Source organism: Capricornis sumatraensis, chromosome 1 (genome assembly GCF_032405125.1).
Source record: "Capricornis sumatraensis isolate serow.1 chromosome 1, serow.2, whole genome shotgun sequence".
In the NCBI taxonomy this organism is placed as follows: domain Eukaryota; kingdom Metazoa; phylum Chordata; class Mammalia; order Artiodactyla; family Bovidae; genus Capricornis; species Capricornis sumatraensis.
Genome location: NC_091069.1, coordinates 84,634,940 through 84,655,883, shown reverse-complemented (window position 1 = coordinate 84,655,883; position 20,944 = coordinate 84,634,940). Strand labels below are relative to the sequence as shown.

Below are 20,944 nucleotides of genomic sequence, written 5' to 3'. Positions count from 1 at the left end.
TTACCAACTTGGGTTCACCTCAGAACTGTTATAAGAGAGAGAAATCTCCATTTTGTTTCAGTTCAGTTCAGTTCAGTCCCTCAGTCGTGTCTGACTCTTTGCAACCCCATGAATCGGAGCACGCCAGGCCTCCCTGTCCATCACCAACTCCCGGAGTTCACTCAAACTCACGTCCATGAGTCAGTGATGAGATCCAGCCATCTCATCCTCTGTCGTTCCTTTCTCCTCCTGCCCCCAATCCCTCCCAGCATCAGAGTCTTTTCCAATGAGTCAACTCTTCACATGAGGTGGCCAAAGTACTGGAGTTTCAGCTTTAGCATCAGTCTTTCCAAAGAAATCCCAGGACTGATCTCCTTTAGGATGGACTGGTTGGATCTCCTTGCAGTCCAAGGGACTCTCAAGAGTCTTCTCCAACACCACAGCTCAAAAGCATCAATTCCTCGGCACTCAGTTTTCTTCACAGTCCAACTCTCACATCCATACATGACCACGGGAAAAACCATAGCCTTGACTAGACGGACCTTTGTTGGCAAAGTAATGTCTCTGCTTTTGAATATGCTGTCTAGGTTGGTCATAACTTTCCTCCCAAACAGTAAGCGTCTTTTAATTTCATGGCTGCAATCACCATCTGCAGTGATTTTCGACCCCCCAAAAATAAAGTTTGCCACTGTTTCCACTGTTTCCCCATCTATTTCCCATTAAGTGTTGGGACTGGATGCCATGATCTTTCTTTTCTGAATGTTGAGCTTTAAGCCAACTTTTTCACTCTCCTCTTTCACTTGCATCAAGAGGCTTTTTAGTTCCTCTTCACTTTCTGCCATAAGGGTGCTGTCATCTGCATATCTGAGGTTATTAATATTTCTCCCAGCAATTTTGATTCCAGCTTGTGCTTCTTCCAGCCTAGCGTTTCTCATGATGTACTCTGCATGTAAGTTAAATACGCAGGGTGACAATATACAGTCTTGACATACTCCTTTTCCTATTTGGAACCAGTCTGTTGTTCCATGTCCAGTTCTAACTGTTGCTTCCTGACCTGCATATAGGTTTCTCAAGAGGCAGGTCAGGTGGTCTGGTATTCCCATCTCTTTCAGAATTTTCCACAGTTTATTGTGATCCACACAGTCAAAGGCTTTGGCATAGTCAAGAAAGCAGAAATAGATGTTTTTCTGGAACTCTCTTGCTTTTTCCATGATCCAGCAGATGTTGGCAATTTCATCTCTGGTTCCTCTGCCTTTTCTAAAACCAGCTTGAACATCTGGAATTTCACAGTTCACATATTGCTAAAGCCTGGCTTGGAGAATGTTGAGCATTACTTTACTAGTGTGTGAGACGAGTGCAACTGTGCAGTAGTTTGAGCATTCTTTGGCATTGCTTTTCTTTGGAATTGGAATGAAAACTGACTTTTCCAGTCCTGTGGCCACTGCTGAGTTGTCCAAATTTGCTGGCATATTGAGTGCAGCACTTTCACAGCATCATCTTTCAGGATTTTAAACGGCTCCACTGGAATTCCATCACTTCCACTAGCTTTGTTCATAGTGATGCTTTCTAAGGCCCACTTGACTTCCCATTCCAGGATGTTTGGCTCTAGGTGAGTGATCACACCTTCGTGATTATCTGGGTCGTGAAGATATTTTTTGTACAGTTCTTCTGTGTATTCTTGCCACCTCTTCTTAATATCGTCTGCTTCTGTTAGGTCCATACCATTTCTGTCCTTTATCGAGCCCATCTTTGCATGAAATGTCCCCTTGGTGTCTCTAATTTTCTTGAAGAGATCTCTATAGTCTTTCCCATTTTGTTGTTTTCCTCTATTTCTTTTACGAATCACTAAGGAAAGCTTTCTTATCTCTCCTTGCTATTCTTTGGAACTCTGCATTCAAATGGGTATATCTTTCCTTTTCTGCTTTGCCTTTTGCTTCTCTTCTTTTCTCAGCTATTTGTAAGGTTGCATTTCTTTTCCTTGAGAATGGTCTTGATCCCTGCCTCCAGTACAATGTCAGGAACCTCTGTCAATAGTTCTTCAGGCACTCTATTAGATCTCATCCCTTGAATCTATTTGTCACTTTCACAGTATAATCGTAAGGGATTTGATTTAGGTCATACCTCAATGGTCTAGTAGTTTTCCCTACTTTCTTCAATTTCAGTCTGAATTTGGAAATAAGGAGTTCATGATCTGAGCCATAGTCAGCTCCTGGTCTTGTTTTTGCTGACTATTTAGGGCTTCTCCATCTTTGGCTGCAAAGAATGTAATCAATCTGACTTCAGTATTGACCATCTGGTGATGTTCATGTGTAGAGTCTTCTCTTATGTTGTTGGAAGAGGGTGTTTGCTATGACCAGTGCATTCTCTTGGCAAAACTCCATTAGCATTTGACCTGTTTTGTTATGTACTCAAAGGCCAAATTTGCTTCTTACTTTAGGTATCTCTTGACTTCCTATTTTTTGCATTCCAGTCCCCTGTAATGTTAAGGACATCTTTTCTGGGTATTCGTGCTAGAACGTCTTATAGTTCTTCATAGAATCATTCAACTTCAGCTTTTTCAGTTATTCTTTGGAACTCTGCATTCAAATGAGTATATCTTTCCTTTTCTCCTTTGCTTTCCGCTTCTCTTCTTTTCACAGCTATTTGTAAGGCCTCCTCAGACAGTCATTTTGCTTTTTTGCATTTCTTTTCTATGGAGATGGTCTTGATCCCTGTCTCCTGTACAATGTCACAATTTTGTTTAGGTCACTTTGTTTTGGGTGTTTTTTTGCTATAGCAGTTAACCTGAATGTAATATGCTTCTTTTAAAAAATGTTTAAAATTTGGTAGCTGATTTACAATTTGTGCCAATTTCTGCTGTACAGCAAAGTGACTCAGTTATACATATATATACACATTCTCTTCCTAATACCCTTCTCAATATACCTCTTTACTGGTCTCTCTCTTTCCAATACTAATTCACATTTCAATTCATCTGCCATATTACTACCAGTTATCTTTTAAAACACAGACTAAATATTAGTCTTCTCCCTAATAATCTTTTGTGACCAATGGCTCTAGACTTTCTGGCATGGAACAAAGGTATTATGGTACATATTCTGGCCCTAAGTATCTTTCTGGTTTTCATCCTTTATGATCCACTCCCATCCTGGACCATGTCCCCCTTTTTCCCATGAAGGTTCTTTAGCTCCAGCATCACTAGACTTCAGCTTTTTCCAATGAACAGAAAAACAAAACATAACTTTGTAAAGCGAAAGACAGAGGAGGTAAAGAAAATTAAATCTGACTGAGCGACCAAAAAAAGGTGTGAAGAGACAGTATATACACACATGGTGTGAAGAGACAGGATACACACACATGGTCACTGAAGTTATTAACTTCAGGGTTTGTTCTTTCTGAGAAGCATTTGAAGATGCACTGATTATCCAGCGGCTGAAATGTCAACAGCATCAACATCCACAAAAAAAAAAATAAGCGGTTATTTAAATTATATGGATCATATATACTTTTTATTGAGGTGACGTCCGTATGACAAAGTAGCACTTAGTATATTCACAACATTGTGCTGCCATCACCTCTATCTAGTTTCAAAACACTTTATCGCCCCCAAAGGTGACCCCACACCCACTAACCAGTCACTTCCCCTTCCTCCCTCTCCCCAGCCCCTGGCAACAACAAACTAGATTTCTGTCTCTTTGGACTTACTTATGGTGTGTATTACATATATTAATAAATAGAATATACAATAGGCGACCTACTGTGTTTGGCTGTTTTCATTCAGCATAATGTTTCTGAGGTTCATCCTTTTTGTAGTTTTATCAGTATGGATGATATAAATTTTACAAGCAGGAATATTTGTAAATGCCACATACTGACACCAACCTAAAGGCTCACACGTAGACCGGTGATTGAATTAACTACTGTATAGTCATATGATGGAGTAACTATACAGAATGAGAATTAATGTGGAATGATTTCTCAGACGTAATGTTAAATGAAAAGGGCAAAATTCAAAGGGATAGATGCTCTAGCTATCTACCTTTTGTGAAAAAACAGAAAATAAGAAAATATCCAAGTACTGCTCATTTGGGTAAACAAAACGACACAGCATGGAAAGGATAACCTTGAGACCATAAATTGTGGTTATCAGCAGGGGATGAGTGGGAATAGAATAAAAAAGAAGAAGAATACTTCCCTAAATCATGTTCAAGTTTCATGTACTTCACAAATACTCTAAAGGAATGAAATACAAACAGAAACAAATGAACTGGTCAGGTTTTCACGGGGTAAAGTGCGTGAAAAGATATGGCGAAATTAACCTCCAGTACTTCTGAATGTGATCCTATTTGGAAATAAGGTCTTCACTGTAATCAAGTTAAGATGAGGCCTTTATGGTGGTCTCTATAGCTGGTGTCTTCATACGAAGGAGAAATTTGAACATGGGGTGTTCACTCTGAGATGATGGAGGTAAAGACTGGAACCATCTATAAGCCACAGAATACCAAAATTGTTGGCCATATTTTTCAGAGTTCTCAGTAGGAACCAACTCTGCTAACACCTTGATTTCCAACTTGTATAGCCTCCCCTGGAGAGAATAAACTTCTGCTGTTTCAAGCCATCTAGGTTGTGCTACTTTGTTATGGCAGCCAGCCTGGAAACTAATAAACCAGACAGGCTTCAAAAGAATAACATAAGCAATTTTGAAAGGGAGAAGGAGAACCAGAGTTTAGAATAATATATGCCCTCTGCCTATAGATCAAGAGAATTCTGAACAAACAATGACCTCCAGTTAGTAGCTGAGTTTCCAAGGGAGGCACAGGTTCACAATTCTGAAATTACTTTTATGTTCAAGGGTTAAGCAAATAAATAAATATACTGTTGATAATGGAAATGAAGTTTGTCTCTGTTGGAGAAGGAAGTTACACATATGGAATGGAGAGAAGAGTATTAGATTGGTATTGGAGGTATAAGCGTGAAATCATGGTTTGCAACAAAGATAGATGGGGGTGGGGGAGGGAAGAGGTGCGTGGGTATACATATATATTTATGTGTGCATATACACACCTATTTCCTGGCTCTATCCCTGAAGATAATTTAGCAGAAACCATGTATCAGTAGCGATAAACAGACCCAGCATTCAAAACAAAGGCTCAGGAACCCTTTCAGATTAAAACAAACAAACAAACAAACAGAAGAGACCTGGCAACTGACTGCAACACATCCTCCTAGATTTTCTTTTTTCTAAAAATGTACTACTGGGGCAACTGACAAAATCTGAGTAAGAACTGTGGATTAAATAACAGCCCCATAGCAGCATTAATTTCCTGATTTTGATCACTGTACTGTTATGTAAGGCAATGAATGACATTCCATTGTTTTAAGGAAATACACACAAAAAGTATTCAGAGGAAGAGAGTATTTTAAGTGTAGGAAAAGAAATATTGAGAAATCTAGATGAAATATTAAAATTCTTTGTACTATTCTTTCCAATTTTCCCTAAAGTCTGAATTTATGTTAAATAAACCTGTAACAACTTAAAATTTAATTTAATATTGAAAATAATGAACAATGAGCTCTATCACAGAGAGGCAAGCTTTCAAAAAATATTGCTGGAGAACTGGAAATTATTCTAAAAATTCCAGGAAGCACCTGTAAGGCAATATAGTGAATACAAAATAGCACAGGCTCTAAGAAAACATGAACTTGGATTTGAATTTGCTCCTCTGTTATACAGTCCTAGGCAAATTAATCTTTCGTTGTCTCTATTCTATGAGATGGAGATGAAAATACCATACCTACTGCATTGCCTCTCACTATGAGGATTAATCTCTCAAGAGGCAGGTTAGGTGGTCTGGTATTCCCATCTCTTTCAGAATTTTGCACAGTTTATTGTGATCCACACAGTCAAAGGCTTTGGCATAGTCAAGAGAGCAGAAATAGATGTTTTTCTGGAACTCTCTTGCTTTTTCAATGATTCAGCGGATGTTGGCAATTTGATCTCTGGTTCCTTTGCCTTTTCTAAAACCAGCTTGAACATCTGGAAGTTCACGGTTCACGTACTGCTAAAGCCTGGCTTGCAGAATTTTGAGCATTACTTTACTAGCATGTGAGATGAGTGCAACTGTGTGGTAGTTTGAGCATTCTTTTGCATTGCTTTTCTTTGGAATTGGAATGAAAACTGACCTTTTCCAGTCCTGTGGCCACTGCTGGGTTTTCCAAATTTGCTGGCATATTGAGTGCAGCACTTTCACAGCATTATCTTTCAGGATTTGAAACAGCTCAACTGGAATTCCATCACTTCCACTAGGTTTGTTCATAGTGATGCTTCCTAAGGCCCACTTGACTTCACATTCCAAGATGTTTGGCTCTAGATGAGTGATCACATCATCATGATTATCTGGGTTGTGATGATCTTTTTTGTACAGTTCTTCTGTGTATTCTTGCCACCTCTTCTTAATATCATCTGCTTCTGTTAGGTCCAGACCATTTCTGTCCTTTATCGAGCCCATCTTTGCATGAAATGTCCCCTTGGTATCTCCAATTTTCTTGAAGAGATCTCTAGTCTTTCCCATTCTGTTGTTTTCCTCTATTTCTTTGCATTGATCACTGAAGAAGGCTTTCTTATCTCTTCTTGCTATTCTTTGGAACTCTGCATTCAGATGCTTATATCTTTCCTTTTCTCCTTTGCTTTTCGCCTCTCTTCTTTTCACAGCTATTTGTAAGGCCTCCTCAGACAGCCATTTTGCTTTTTTGCATTTCTTTTCCATGGGGATGGTCTTGATCCCTGTCTCCTGTACAATGTCACGAACCTCATTCCATAGTTCATCAGGCACTCTATCTATCAGATCTAGGCCCTTAAATCTATTTCTCACTTCCACTGTATAACCATAAGGGATTTCATTTAGGTCATACCTGAATGGTCTAGGGGTTTTCCCTACTTTCTTCAATTTAAGTCTGAATTTCGCAATAAGGAGTTCATGATCTGAGCCACAGTCAGCTCCTGGTCTTGTTTTTGTTGACTGGATAGAGTTTCTCCATCTTTGGCTGTAAAGAACATAATCAATCTGATTTCAGTGTTCAACATCTGGTGATGTCCATGCGTAGAGTCTTCTCTTGTGTTGTTGGAAGAGGGTGTTTGCTATGACCAGTGCATTTTCTTGGCAAAACTCTATTAGTCTTTGCCCTGCTTCATTCCACATTCCAAGGCCAAATTTGCCTGTTACTCCAGGTGTTTCATGACTTCCTACTTTTGCATTCCAGTCCCCTATAATGAAAAGGACATCTCTTTTGGGTGTTAGTTCTCAAAAGGTCTTGTAGGTCTTCATAGAACCGTTCAACTTCAGCTTCTTCAGCATTACTGTTTGGGGCGTAGACTTGGATAACTGTGATATTGAATGGTTTGCCTTGGAGACAAACAGAGATCATTCTGTCGTTTTTGAGATTGCATCCAAGTACTGCATTTCGGACTCTTTTGTTGACCATGATGGCTACTCCATTTCTTCTGAGGGATTCCTGCCCGCAGTAGTAGATATAACAGTCATCTGAGTTAAATTCACCCATTCCAGTCCATTTTAGTTCACTGATTCCTAGAATGTCGACGTTCACCCTTGCCATCTCCTGTTTGACCACTTCCAATTTGCCTTGATTCATGGACCTGACATTCCAGGTTCCTATGCAATATTGCTCTTTACAGCATCAGATCTTGCTTCTATCACCAGTCACATCCACAACTGGGTATTGTTTTTGCTTTGGCTCCATCCCTTCATTCTTTCTGGAGTTATTTCTCCACTGATCTCCAGTAGCATATTGGGCACCTAATGACCTGGGGAGTTCCTCTTTTGGTATCCTATCATTTTGCCTTTCCATACTGTTCATGGGGTTCTCAAGGCAAGAATACTGAAGTGGCTTGCCATTCCGTTCTCCAGTGGACCACATTCTAGAAATCTGCATGCAGGTCAGGAAGCAACAGTTAGAACTGGACATGGAACAACAGACTGGTTCCAAATAGGAAAAGGAGTACATCAAGGCTGTATATTGTCACCCTGCTTATTTAACTTATATGCAGAGTACATCATGAGAAACGCTGGACTGGAAGAAACAAAAGCTGGAATCAAGATTGCCGGGAGAAATATCAATAACCTCAGATATGCAGATGACACCAACCTTATGGCAGAAAGTGAAGAGGAGCTAAAAAGCCTCTTGAGGAAAGTGAAAGAGGAGAGTGAAAAAGCTGGCTTAAAGCTCAACATTCAGAAAACTAAGATCATGGCATCTGGTCCCATCACTCCATGGGAAATAGATGGGGAAACAGTAGAAACAGTGTGAGACTTTATTTTTTGGGGCTCCAAAATCACTGCAGATGGTGACTGCAGCTATGAAATTAAAAGATGCTTACTCCTTGGAAGAAAAGTTATGACCAACCTAGATAGTATATTCAAAAGCAGAGACGTTACTTTGCTGAATAAGGTCCGTCTAGTCAAGGCTATGGTTTTTCCTGTGGTCATGTATGGATGTGAGAGTTGGACTGTGAAAAAGGCTGAGTCCCGAAGAACTGATGCTTTTGAACTCTCGTGTTGGAGAAGACTCTTGAGAGTCCCTTGGAGTGCAAGGAGATCCAACCAGTCCATTCTGAAGGAGATCAGCCCTGGGATTTCTTTGGAAGGAATGATGCTAAAGCTGAAGCTCCAGTACTTTGGCCACCTCATGTGAAGAGTTGACTCACTGGAAAAGACTCTGATGCTGGGAGGGATTGGGGGCAGGAGGAGAAAGGGACGACCGAGGATGAGATGGCTGGATGGCATCACGGACTCGATGGAAGTGAGTCTAAGTGAACTCTGGGAGATGGTGATGGACAGGGAGGCCTGGCGTGCTGTGATTCTTGGGGTCGCAAAGTTCAGACACTACTGAGCGACTGAACTGAACTGAACTGAACTGAACTGATGAGGATTAATTGAGACAACACACGTGAAGAGCTCAGTATAGGCTCTGGCACTTTGTCCTAAGCAAGCATCCAAATAGTGGCTGCTGGAACTTTTATCATCATTAGCATTATTGTTGTTGTTATGTGAGTTTGTGAATTTAAGGAAAATAATTCCACCATCTGGAAAAACATTAATAAGAAAGTTAATTTCTGTTAAACCAAGTTCTGCACATCATCATTATTTTCTACCGATTTCTGGGCCTGTTTGGAACTCTGCCAGGGGCTTCCCAGGTGGCACGAATGGTAAAGAACCTGCCAACCAATGCAGGAGACATGAGACGTGAGTTCAATCCCTGGGATAGGAAGAATCCCCTGGAGGAGGGCATGGCAACCCTTTCCAGTTTTCTTTTCTGGAGAATTCCATGGACAGAGGAGCCTGGGCAGGCTACAGTCCATGGGGTCACAAAGAGTCAGATATGGCCAAATTCTCCTTTGTACCTTCTCTGAGATAGAACACAAACCCAATATGATAGCTGTATTTTCCTGGTTTTTAATTTTAAAAGGACCTGTTAGTACTTCAGAGCCTATTAATGTTATTTTAAGTATCTCCAATAGTTCTAAGCATGTGTAAGAGTACATGTGTGTGTGAGAGACTCTGGGGAAAGTAAATGTTACCTTGTTGCTGCTGCTGCTAAGTCGCTTCAGTCGTGTCCGACTCTGTGCGACCCCATAGACGGCAGCCCACTAGGCTCCCCCGTCCCTGGGATTCTCCAGGCAAGAACACTGGAGTCAGTTGCCATTTCCTTTTCCAGTGCATAAACGTGAAAAGTGAAAGTGAAGTTGCTCAGTTGTGTCCGACTCCTAGCGACCCCATGGACTGCAGCCCACCAGGCTAATCTGTCCATGGGATTTTCCAGGCAAGAGTACTGGAGTGGGTTGCCATTGCCTTCTCCGAATGTTACCTTATACAACACCTATAGACTTTAAAGACTAAATTGGATATATCAAAGATTCAAACTAAACATATAAAAACGGCTCTTTTTTTAATTTGGTGGTGGTGGTTTAGTTGCTAAGTCATGTCTGACTCTTGTGACCCCATGGACTGTAGCCTGCCAGGCTCCTCTGTCTACAGGATTCTCCAGGTAAGAATACTGGAGTGGGTTGCCATTTCCTTCTCCAATACATTAAATTACTTAATTTTCACACCAATGTTATGAAGTAGAAACTACTGCTATCCCTACTGTGCAGAAAGGAAAAACAGGCAGAGCAGTTAAGTACCTGCCAAGCTCACACAGTTTGCTGTGCTGGAGCCTCAGTGATAATCTAAGCATCTGGGTCCAAAGTCCACACTCTTACCCACTATCCCACGTGTGCTTTGACTCCCACTACCCATCACGGAAACAACTGGGCTGCAAGCTAAGCACTTCCTTAGCAACTTTAACTTTTCAGAACATAAGTGAGAATCTGGCACGCACCCAAAGGTACCATGAGAAGACAAGAGAGATAACGCACAGAAACTCACAGCATGCTCTTTTTCATGAGATACAATTCTAACAAACCTGATCATCCAATCTTCTGGCCAACAGTGCAACAGAAACAAGTAGACAGAGGAGGCAGATATAAAGGGCTAGACTTCAAAAATCAAGAAATGTGCCCTATCATTTTAATCTTAATACAATGCATTGTCAGTAAATGTTAACTGATGTAAAGAGAAGCAACTAGGGGATTCCCTGACAGTCCAGTGGTTAGGATTCTATTAAGTCAGTCGCTCAGCACGGCCATCAGAGAGATGGGAGTGGGGGGGAGCAGGGGCAACTCGTGACACTGAGTGGGGAAAGGTTATCATTTAGAGCCTTTTTCTAAGAGGCAAAGTGACGTTTATTTGTCATGAGCTGCTGAAGGCAACTTATAACTATTAGTTACATTATGATAACTATCTACTCTCAGCATGCTATTTGAGATGAAATGCATTTGAGAAATACTTACAGATAATGGTTAAAACAACTTTGGCAATTTAAATAGAATTTTAGAAAATTTACCTCTATGAAATCCTTTATTTTCCAAAGTCACTGAGTATCTTATTGTATCTACCTCTGATATCCAAACAATACTATTATCAGACATTATGTTACCCTTCATCAAATTCTACACAAAAAATTTAAACAATTTTGCCCAAATAAGGTTTCACTTAGCTTCAGGTTCAGATTGGATATCAGTTATCAAGAAAAAGGGGGAAAACAGCTACTTTGGATGCAAATTCTTAAAATCCTTTTCATTACACTTGACTATTTCAGGTTTAGTTTTTGTTTTTCAAAATGTCAAAGACTAAATATTACAATTCTAATTCAGAAAAATGAGTACATAACACTACCAATGAAGCTGTCCTCTTCTACCACATTCCAAATCAAACCTGAATCTTACCAGTCTTCGAGAGCTAACTCTCAACTCACAGATGACCACATTAAATGATTCTATGGGGAGATAACTTGCAAAACCCAGTTACCTGGGTTAAGGGGGGAAGTTCCATAGGACAAATGACTAAGTTTCTTTTTTAAAAAGGCAGGGGGACAAGGAAAAAATAAAAAAAAGTGAAGGCAGAACCTAGAGACATAAAAGAAGTTTGAGACATATCAACTAACCGCAACATGTGAAACTTGTTATTAAGAAGCTATTATTAATATTGTCAAGAGGTGACAATGGTATTATGATTACATTTTTATAAACTATATTAAGGCATATCTTAAAATCATGTAATTCATACATGGGCTTCCCTGGTGGCTCAGCACTAAAGAATTCACCTGCCAATGCAGGAGGCATGGGGTGATCCCTGAGTTGGGAAGATCCCCTGGAAAAGGAAATGGCAACTCACTCCAGTATTCTTGCCTGGGAAATCCCAGGGACAGAGGAGCCTGGCAGACTACAGTTTGTGGCGTTGCAAAGAGTCGGGCATGACAGGAACTAAACTACAGCAACAACTAATCCATATAAAGTGCATCATTCAAAGATTTTTCTTTAATAAATTCACCTAGTTGTGCAACCATCGCATAAATCGATTTTAAAATATTTCCATTACCCAGTAAGACCCCTCACATCCATTCATCCTTCCTCACACACACACCAGCTGACCAGTCCTCTTTCTGACTCTGGAGATGTGTCTTTTGTGGACATTCCGCATTAACAGAATCATCTGGCTCCTTACACGTTACAATTTTTAAGGCTCATTAATGTCAGAGCATGTATCAACAGTTTGTTTCCTTTTATTGCTGAATAGTATTCCATTGCATTGTATAGACATATTTTGTCTATTCATTTACCAGTCGATGGACAGTTAGGTTGCTGCCAACACACTGCTGTGGACACGTGTGTGTAAAAGTTGCTGTGTAGGTAGATACACAAGAGTGGAACTGCTAGGTCATTATGGCAAACTAATAAACTTTTCAAGAAATTTTTAAAGTGCTTTAGACATATTAGCTTATTTAATCCCTACAACAGCCTTAAGAGGAAGCTATTACTATTATCCCCATTTTAGGGATGAGGAAACAAAGGTCCATCCAAAAAGCTTAAGCAATGTGGTCAAGTCAGATGAGAATCAAAGCAGCTTGGCTTTAGCATCTGCGGTCGTAACCACTGGGCCATATATTTCAAGCTCACTGACAAGTTAAACATTTCTCACAAGACATAAACAAATTAAAGAAATTTAATATAAAAATTCAGGTGGCTTCTAAGAACACAAAACGAGAGAGTCCAATGTTAATTAAATTTAAGTGTATACCTCATAACATATATATGGTAGTAATTCTCATTATCTCTGAGTGGCAGAATAGGAATACATTTCTTTTTAATTGTATTTTCATTTATTACAGTGATACATATATATATATACATATATATAAAAGGCAGTATTTAAGATTAACATAAAACAAACAACTCACTAATCAGAAACCAAATGACCTGATGAACAATAAGATTTTAAGTTCCTAATTTTTTAAAGGACATTTTAAGAGGTCCTGAGTGAGTACTATGCATCGACCCTAAGGTGAGTGCTGTGGACATAAACCTGATTACAACTTAGGAACAAAGAAAGGCAACTCTAGAATCACAGCTGTGGGAAAAGGTGCTGCTGCAGGAGTCATCATCTTAATCAGAGGACGGGCTGGGGAGAAAGGCTTCCCAAAAGAGAAGGCACTAAACTGATTTGAGGGAATGGTGTATGAACACACTGCTTCTAAGCAGACTCTTTCATCAATATCATAGCCTCTTCTTAATGATTAAAAATGGAGGCACTGCTTCAAATGTCAAACCTTTCTTTTTTTTTCAGTTGGTCAATTTTGAATACCCACTAAATAACAGGAGTTTCAAAGAAAAGGAAAAAAGCTTTGTCTTGTGGTGTTAGAATATGGAGCATAAAAAAAAAAAATCTGTAAATACCTATAAATGAGAAAGTATCTTTAAAGTTCATTATATTCAAGTGTAGTTTAATCACAGTCAGTCAACGCATCCTTGAAACTTCATCCTAATAGCACTTCTAAGTCTATTGATGATCAAAATCAGGGGTGGGCAAACTACAAGCACAGGTGGCCTGGTTGGTTAAGAATGATTTTTAAGCAAGGAATAGTATTTATGTTTAAGGAGGAAGAGAGCGAGAACCATATACAGAGACTAATGTGGTTCCAAAAGCCTACAATATTTTCCTCTCGACTTTTATAGAAAAAGTTATCTACAATAAAAAAAAAATATTACTGGATGGATCTGTGGCCATACAGAAAGGCACTATCACTGAGGTGGAATTCAGTCTAGACACTAGTACACTTATTTACTTATGATGGGAGGGAGAAACTGGGGAGGGGAGAGGTTTTTAAGAGTACGTAGTTACTTCAGAAAGACATGGGTTCTGCAGGGAGCAGGGGGAATTCAGGGATAGAATATAGTTGAAGCAGATGAAAAATAGGGAGTAGTCCTTTACAAGCTACTCCAGGTGGAAGGCAGCTATTGCAATATTAACGAGCCATAAAATGTGGGAGTTAGGTTTCTTGAGGAAACTGAGACTCAGAGCTGAAGTGACTTGCCCAAGTTCACAGAGCAGGAGTACGGGACACCAAGACCTGGTCTGCAAACACCAGATCCCAGTTCCGTTCTCTCCACTGCAGCACACTGCCTCTTGTCACTGGACAGAGTTAACCTGGACAAATACCGCCATCACTGTGTGACAAGTGAGCTCAAAGGAGTCCAGAGGGAACAGTCTCCTCCGGAGCGCCCCTTCCTCCTGCAATTATCAGTGGTTTTTCAGGGAAGAACTGGGCAAGGTGTCTACAGGTCTCAGAGAGGTGGAGCACAGGCAACAGCCCTCTCTGCCAGATACTGGGAACAACAAGAGACTGTTGACCAAACATCATTAAAACAAGCCTGATGTATCCAGTGGCTGAGGGCAATAAGAAACACCAAATTTCAATGAATTTACCTGGTTCCAATTTGATTACTTTAATTGCTGCCAGTTCACCGGTGTTAACATTCCGTGCCTAAAAAAGAAAAGAAGATAATTGTGAAAAGAAAGCTTTCATAAAAACTTTATGAAATGCTATTTTAGCTTACTACTTTTATTGTAAATTATTCAGAATATTTTTTAAAGCAAGAATTGTAAAAGTGATTTATATTCACAAAACAAACAGTATATTCTTCCCGATGAATTTCAACATCAATCCAAGTATAAATTTAATGATGATAATAACAGCAATTAACAGAAACCCAGATTGTAGTATATCCAGGCACTATTCCAAGTGTTTTTATATTTATTCACTGAATTTTTACAGCAATCTTAAGAGGCAGGTACTAATGTAATAATATCTATAATATTCTCACGCTGCACATGAAGCACTTGAGGCACAGAGAACTTGCCAAGACCGTATAGCTAGGGACATGCTGGGATTCAAACCCAGGCAGTCTGACTCCAGAGCCGGAGTTTTTTAAGCATTACATTCGACTGCCATTCATTCAAGTTCAATTCAGTCACTCAGTCGTGTCCGACTCTGCAACCCCATGGACTTCAGCACACCAGGCTTCCCTGTCCATCACCAACACCCAGAGCCTACTCAAACTCATGTCCATCACGTCGGTGATGCCATCCAGCCATCTCATCCTCTGGCAGCCCCTTCTCCTGCCACCTTCAATCTTTCCCAGCATCAGGGTCTTTCGCATCAGGTGGCCAAAATATTGGAGTTTCAGCTTTAGCATCAGTCCTTCCAATGAATATTTAGGACTGATTTCCTTTAGGATGGACTGGTTGAATCTCCTTGCAGTCCAAGGGACTCTCAAGAGTCTCCTCCAACACCACAGTTTTAAAGCATCAATTCTTCGGCGCTCAGCTTTCTTTATAGTCCAACTCTCACATCAATACATAACTACTCGAAAAACCACAGCTTTGACTAGACAGACCTTTGTTGGCAAAGTAATGTCTCTGCTTTTCAATAGGCTGTCTAGGTTGGGCATAGCTTTTCTTCCAAGGAGCAAGCGTCTTTTAATTTCATGGCTGTAGTCACCATCTGCAGTGATTTTGGAGCCCCCCAAAAAAGTTTCTCACTTTTTCCATTGTTTCCTCATCTATCTGCCATGAAGCGATGGGACCAGATGCCATTATCTAAGTTTTCTGAATGCTGAGTTTTAAGCCAACTTTTTCACTGTCCTCTTTCATTCAAAGAATTCTGAATTAACTAGCTTTAAACTTTTAACGCAAAAAACCTTTAGAATATGAAAATCAAATACCTTAATATAACTGTAAAAACAAGCTCCTCATATCTGTTTAAACACATCTGATAGTATAAAGAAATCAATTCAATACAAACCAAATATATTTTACAAGCCACATATTAAAAATAAAAACTATTTAAAAAATCAATCTGTAATATTAGATTGCCAGTGTTCACAAGTGTAATTACATGTAGTAAGCAGAAATCGTCTTTTCAACTTGTATAAAAATGGCAGCTATTTTTGTAAATTTAAAATGTTTTGTAATTGAATCAGAATTTTCAAATTATTTTACACTATGAACTGAAACTTAAATTGATTTTCATTTCAATTAATGAAGACCAATATATTCAATTCACTCAAAACTGAAAAATTCATTCATGTGATGAGAATTATTCTTAGTTTTAACACTTAAATGGACTGGTATGATGCTGTGAAAGTGCTGCACTGAATATGCCAGTAAATTTGGGAAACAGCAGTGGCCACATGACTGGAAAAGGTCAGTTATTCCTCCAATCCCAAAGAAAGACAATGCCAAAGAATGCTTAAACTACCGCACAATTCACTCATCTCACACGCTAGTAAGGTAATGCTCTAAATTCTCCAAGCCAGGCTTCAGCAATACGTGAACTGTGAACTTCCAAATGTTCAAGCTGGTTTTAGAAAAGGCAGAGGAACCAGAGATCAAACTGCCAACATCTGTTGGATCATGGAAAAAGCAAGAGAGTTCCAGAAAAACATCTATTTCTGCTTTCTTGACTATGCCAAAGCCTTTGACTGTGTGGATCACAATAAACTGGAAAATTCTTCAAGAGATGGGAATACCAGACCACCTGACCTACCTCTTGAGAAACCTATATGCAAGTCAGGAGGCAACAGTTAAAACTGGACATGGAACAACAGACTGTTTCCAAATAGGAAAAGGAGTATGTCAAGGCTGTATATTGTCACCCTGCTTATTTAACTTCTATGCAGAGTACATCATGAGAAATGCTGGGCTGGAGGAAGCACAAGCTGGAATCAAGATTGCTGGGAGAAATTATCAATAACCTCAGATATGCAGATGACACCACCCTTATGGCAGAAAGTGAAGAGGAACTAAAGAGCCTCTTGAGGAAAGTGAAAGAGGAAAGTGAAAAAGTTGGCTTAAAGTTCAACATTCAGAAAACGAAGATCATGCCATCTGGTCCCATCACTTCATGGGAAATAGATGGGGTAACAATGGAAACAGTGTCAGACTTTATTTTTTGGGGCTCCAAAATCACTGCAGATGGTGACTGCAGCCATGAAATTAAAAGATGCTTACTCCTTGGAAGAAAAGTTATGACTAACCTATATAGCATATTCAAAAGCAGAGACATTATTTTGCCAACAAAGGTCCATCTAGTCAAGGCTATAGTTTTTCCAGTGGTCATGTATGGATGTGAGAGTTGGACTGTGAAGAAAGCTAAGCACTGAAGAATTGATGCTTTTGAACTGTGGTATTGGAGAAGACTCTTGAGAGTCCCTTGGACTGCAAGGAGATCCAACCAGTCCATCCTAAAGGAGACCAGTCCTGGGTGTTCTTTGGAAGGACTGATGCTAAAGGTGAAATTCGAATACTTTGGCCACCTCATGTGAAGAGTTGACTCATTGGAAAAGACTCTGATGCTGGGAGTGATTGGGGGCAGGAGGAGAAAAGGATAACAGAGGATGAGATGGCTGGATGGCATCACCGACTTGATGGACATGAGTTTGGGTGAACTCCGGGAGTTGGTGATGGATAGGGAGGCCTGGTGTGCTGCAATTCATGGGGTTGCAAAGAGTCAGAAACGACTGAGTGACTGAACTGAACTGAACTGAAAGCTCAGTGAATCACCCATAAGGGATGATAACAATGTTAACAGTGGAATCCTTCTAAGAATATTGGGGCATTAAAAAAAAATCAGTTTCTAAGAAAATATATAAGGGACACAATCACTGCTAAAAGATATAAATAAAAATTTAACCTTTAAACTCAAAGAACAACAAGGGTATTAAAAATACAAATTAAGAAAAATTAAAATTTCAAGGGAAGTTCATTCCTTTTGAAGAAAATCCCCGTAACTCATAAACATTTATGATGCCAACTTACTACAGAGTAGTAAGTTTTGGACTCAACAGTAATTTTTGAACTACAGGCAGTTCAAAACAGATTTGAACATTTATTTCAAATTAACTTAATTTCCATTACATGAAACAGACATTTCCAATAGTGTCACAGAAGTATTTATCGCTTTCACCAGGATAAGAAGATATATATATATATAAATGGAATAGAAATAAAATCGGAGTGTCATTCTGGGAGCATTTTGTAAAAAGGATGGAGCAGAGTGTGAAATATTCATTATATCACAACAACATTAGTCATAAATATTCTCAAACACTATCAGAACACCTTGCCTTTCTTCACGTTGTGATACCTTTTCTCTGTTAGACTTTTCCTTGACACTCTGTCCTCTAATCCATATCTTTTTAAAGCACTTCTCCAATAAAACAAGATAACTGTTTTATTTAATCCTCAATTCTCCATTTAAAAATCTTGAAAGAGTTTTATTTTCTGTTTACTGAAAAATAGATTCAGAGTCTGGGTAATTCCAAATGAACGAGCAAAAGAAAATCTGAACTCAGAGAAAGCTAGTTCAGTTCAGTTCAGTCGCTCAGTCGTGTCCGACTCTTTGCGACCCCATGAATCGCAGCATGCCAGGCCTCCCTGTCCTAGGGTGACTATTTGTATAACTGAAATTCTGTTTCCAATTGACCACAAGAGGGCACACTTCTACTGACAACGCAAGTTACACAAAGGGCCCAAAATGGCTGCAGCACACACTGTACTCTTCTAAAAATAGATTCATTAATAGTTAATACCAGCACATATTTCACAGAAAACTATGACAGTCAACTAGGGGTAAGTAGTTTATAAGAGTCAGTTATTTACTACAGGCTTGACTTATGAATACCATTTTTCAAAATTTAAATTAGGATTTTCTACAGGGTTAACAAGTTTTTAAATTATGGTTCTTCAGAGTCAATAAGAAAACAAGACAGCTAATGATTACTGTCCTTTCTGCCTTCTGAATATTTTCTAATATGTAACTTATTTGACAGAAATGAGATAATTCACAAAAAAGAGAAAAAATCCTCAGGAAACCTGAATTTCTGATCTTTACCACATCATAATCCTTATGTTTATTAATGAAAGGTGTTCATGATTCATCAAGAATCTTGGGTCTTCTGGCTAAAATAAGTCATATTTTGCTGTTCTGACATTCACAGTGGCCAAGATTACACATAAGTAAATTTAAAAATACCAACTCTAATGCTCTGTACCTGCTATTCTTTTTTCAATAACCTAGAAAAATTGATTACAGAAAAATGAGAACAAGGTAAATATTTATAAATATTATAAAGCATATAGTATAAAAATTTCTAATTCAGTATCAGTACCATGAGGAGGCCTTACAAATAGCTTTGAAAAGAAGAGAAGCGAAAAGCAAAGGAGAAAAGGAAAGATAAACCCATTTGAAGGCAGAGTTCCAACGAATAGTAAAGAGAGATAAGAAAGGTTTCCTAAGTGATCAATGCAAAGAAATAGAGGAAAACAATAGAATGGGAAAGACTAGAGATCTCTTCAAGAAAATTAGAGATACCAAGGGAACATTTCATGCAAAGATGAGCTCAAAAAGGACAGAAATGGCATGGACCTAAAAGAAGCAGAAGATATTAAGAAGAGGTGGCAAGAATACACAGAAGAACTGTACAAAAAAGATCTTCACGACCCAGATAATCACGATGGTGTGATCACTCACCTAGAGCCAGACATCTTGGAATGTGAAGTGAAGTGGGCTTTAGAAAGCATCACTACGAACAAAGCTAGTGGAGGTGATGGAATTCCAGTGGAGCTGTTTCAAATCCTGAAAGATGATGCTGTGAAAGTGCTGCACTCAATATGCCAGTAAATTTGGGAAACTCAGCAGAGGCCACAGGACTGGAAAAGGTCAGTTTTCATTCCAATTCCAAAGAAAGGCAGTGCCAAAGAATGCTTAAACTACTGCACAATTCACTCATCTCACAGGCTAGTAAAGTAATGCTCAAAATTCTCCAAGCCAGGCTTCAGCAATACGTGAACCGTGAACTTCCAGAGGTTCAAGCTGGTTTTAGAAAAGGCAGAGGAACCAGAGATCAAATTGCCAACATCCGCTGGATCATCAAAAAAGCAAGAGAGTTCCAGAAAAACATCTATTTCTGCTTTCTTGACTATGCCAAAGCCTTTGAGTGTGTGGATCACAATAAACTGTGGAAAATTCTTCAAGAGATGGGAATACCAGACCACCTGACCCGCCTCTTGAGAAATCTATATGCAGGTCAGGAAGCAAAACAGTTAGAACTGGACACGGAACAACAGACTGGTTCCAAACAGGAAAAGGGGTACGTCAAGGCTGTATATTGTTACCCTGGTTATTTAACTTATATGCAGAGTATATCATGAGAAATGCTGGGCTGGATGAAGCACAAGCTGGAATCAAGATTGCCAGAGAAGTATCAATAACCTCAGATATGTAGATGACACCACCCTTATGGCAGAAAGTGAAGAGGAACTAAAGAGCCTCTTGATGAAAGTGAAAGAGGACAGTGAAAAAGTTGGCTTAAAGCTCCACATTCAGAAAAGGAAGATCATGGCATCCGGTCCCAGCACTTCATGGGAAATAGATGGGGAAACAGTGGCTGACTATTTTTTGGGGCTCCAAAATCACTGCAGATGGTGACTGCAGCCATGAAATTAAAAGACACTTACTCCTTGGAAGGAAAGTTATGACCAATCTAGACAGCATATTAAAAAGCAGACATTACTAGCAGACCAACGAAGGTTCGTCTAGTCAAAGCCATGGTTTTTCCAGTAGTCATGTATAGATGTGAGAGTTGGACTATAAAGAAAGCCGAGTGCCGAAGAATTGATGCTTTTGAGCAGTGGTATTGGAGAAGACTCTTGAGAGTCCCTTGGACTGCAAGGAGATCCAACCAGTCCATCCTAAAGGAGATCAGTCCTGAGTGTTCACTGGGAGGACTGATTGTGACGCTGAAACTCAAATACTTTGGCCACCTCATGCAAAGAGCTGACTCATTTGCAAAGACCCTGATGCTGAGAAAGATTGAAGGTGGGAAAAGAAGGGGATGACAGAGGATGAGATGGTTGGATGGCATCATCACCTCGATGGACATGAGTTTGGGTAAACTTTGGGAGCTGGTGATAAGACAGGGAGGCCTGGCGTGCTGTGGTCCATAGGGTCA

The 20,944-nt window shown here is 39.5% G+C and overlaps 1 protein-coding gene across 4 annotated transcripts in view; it reads right to left on the bottom strand.

The window, feature by feature from the left end:
- MAP4K3 (mitogen-activated protein kinase kinase kinase kinase 3) overlaps nucleotides 1–20,944 on the bottom strand; it is a 187,361-nt gene that overhangs the window by 115,249 nt on the left and 51,168 nt on the right. For all 4 annotated transcript variants that reach the window (XM_068976745.1, XM_068976738.1, XM_068976754.1 and 1 more), the window contains exon 2: nucleotides 14,358–14,415. In XM_068976745.1, coding sequence (XP_068832846.1) covers nucleotides 14,358–14,415 — 58 coding nt within the window. The remainder of the gene's footprint in view (nucleotides 1–14,357; nucleotides 14,416–20,944) is intronic.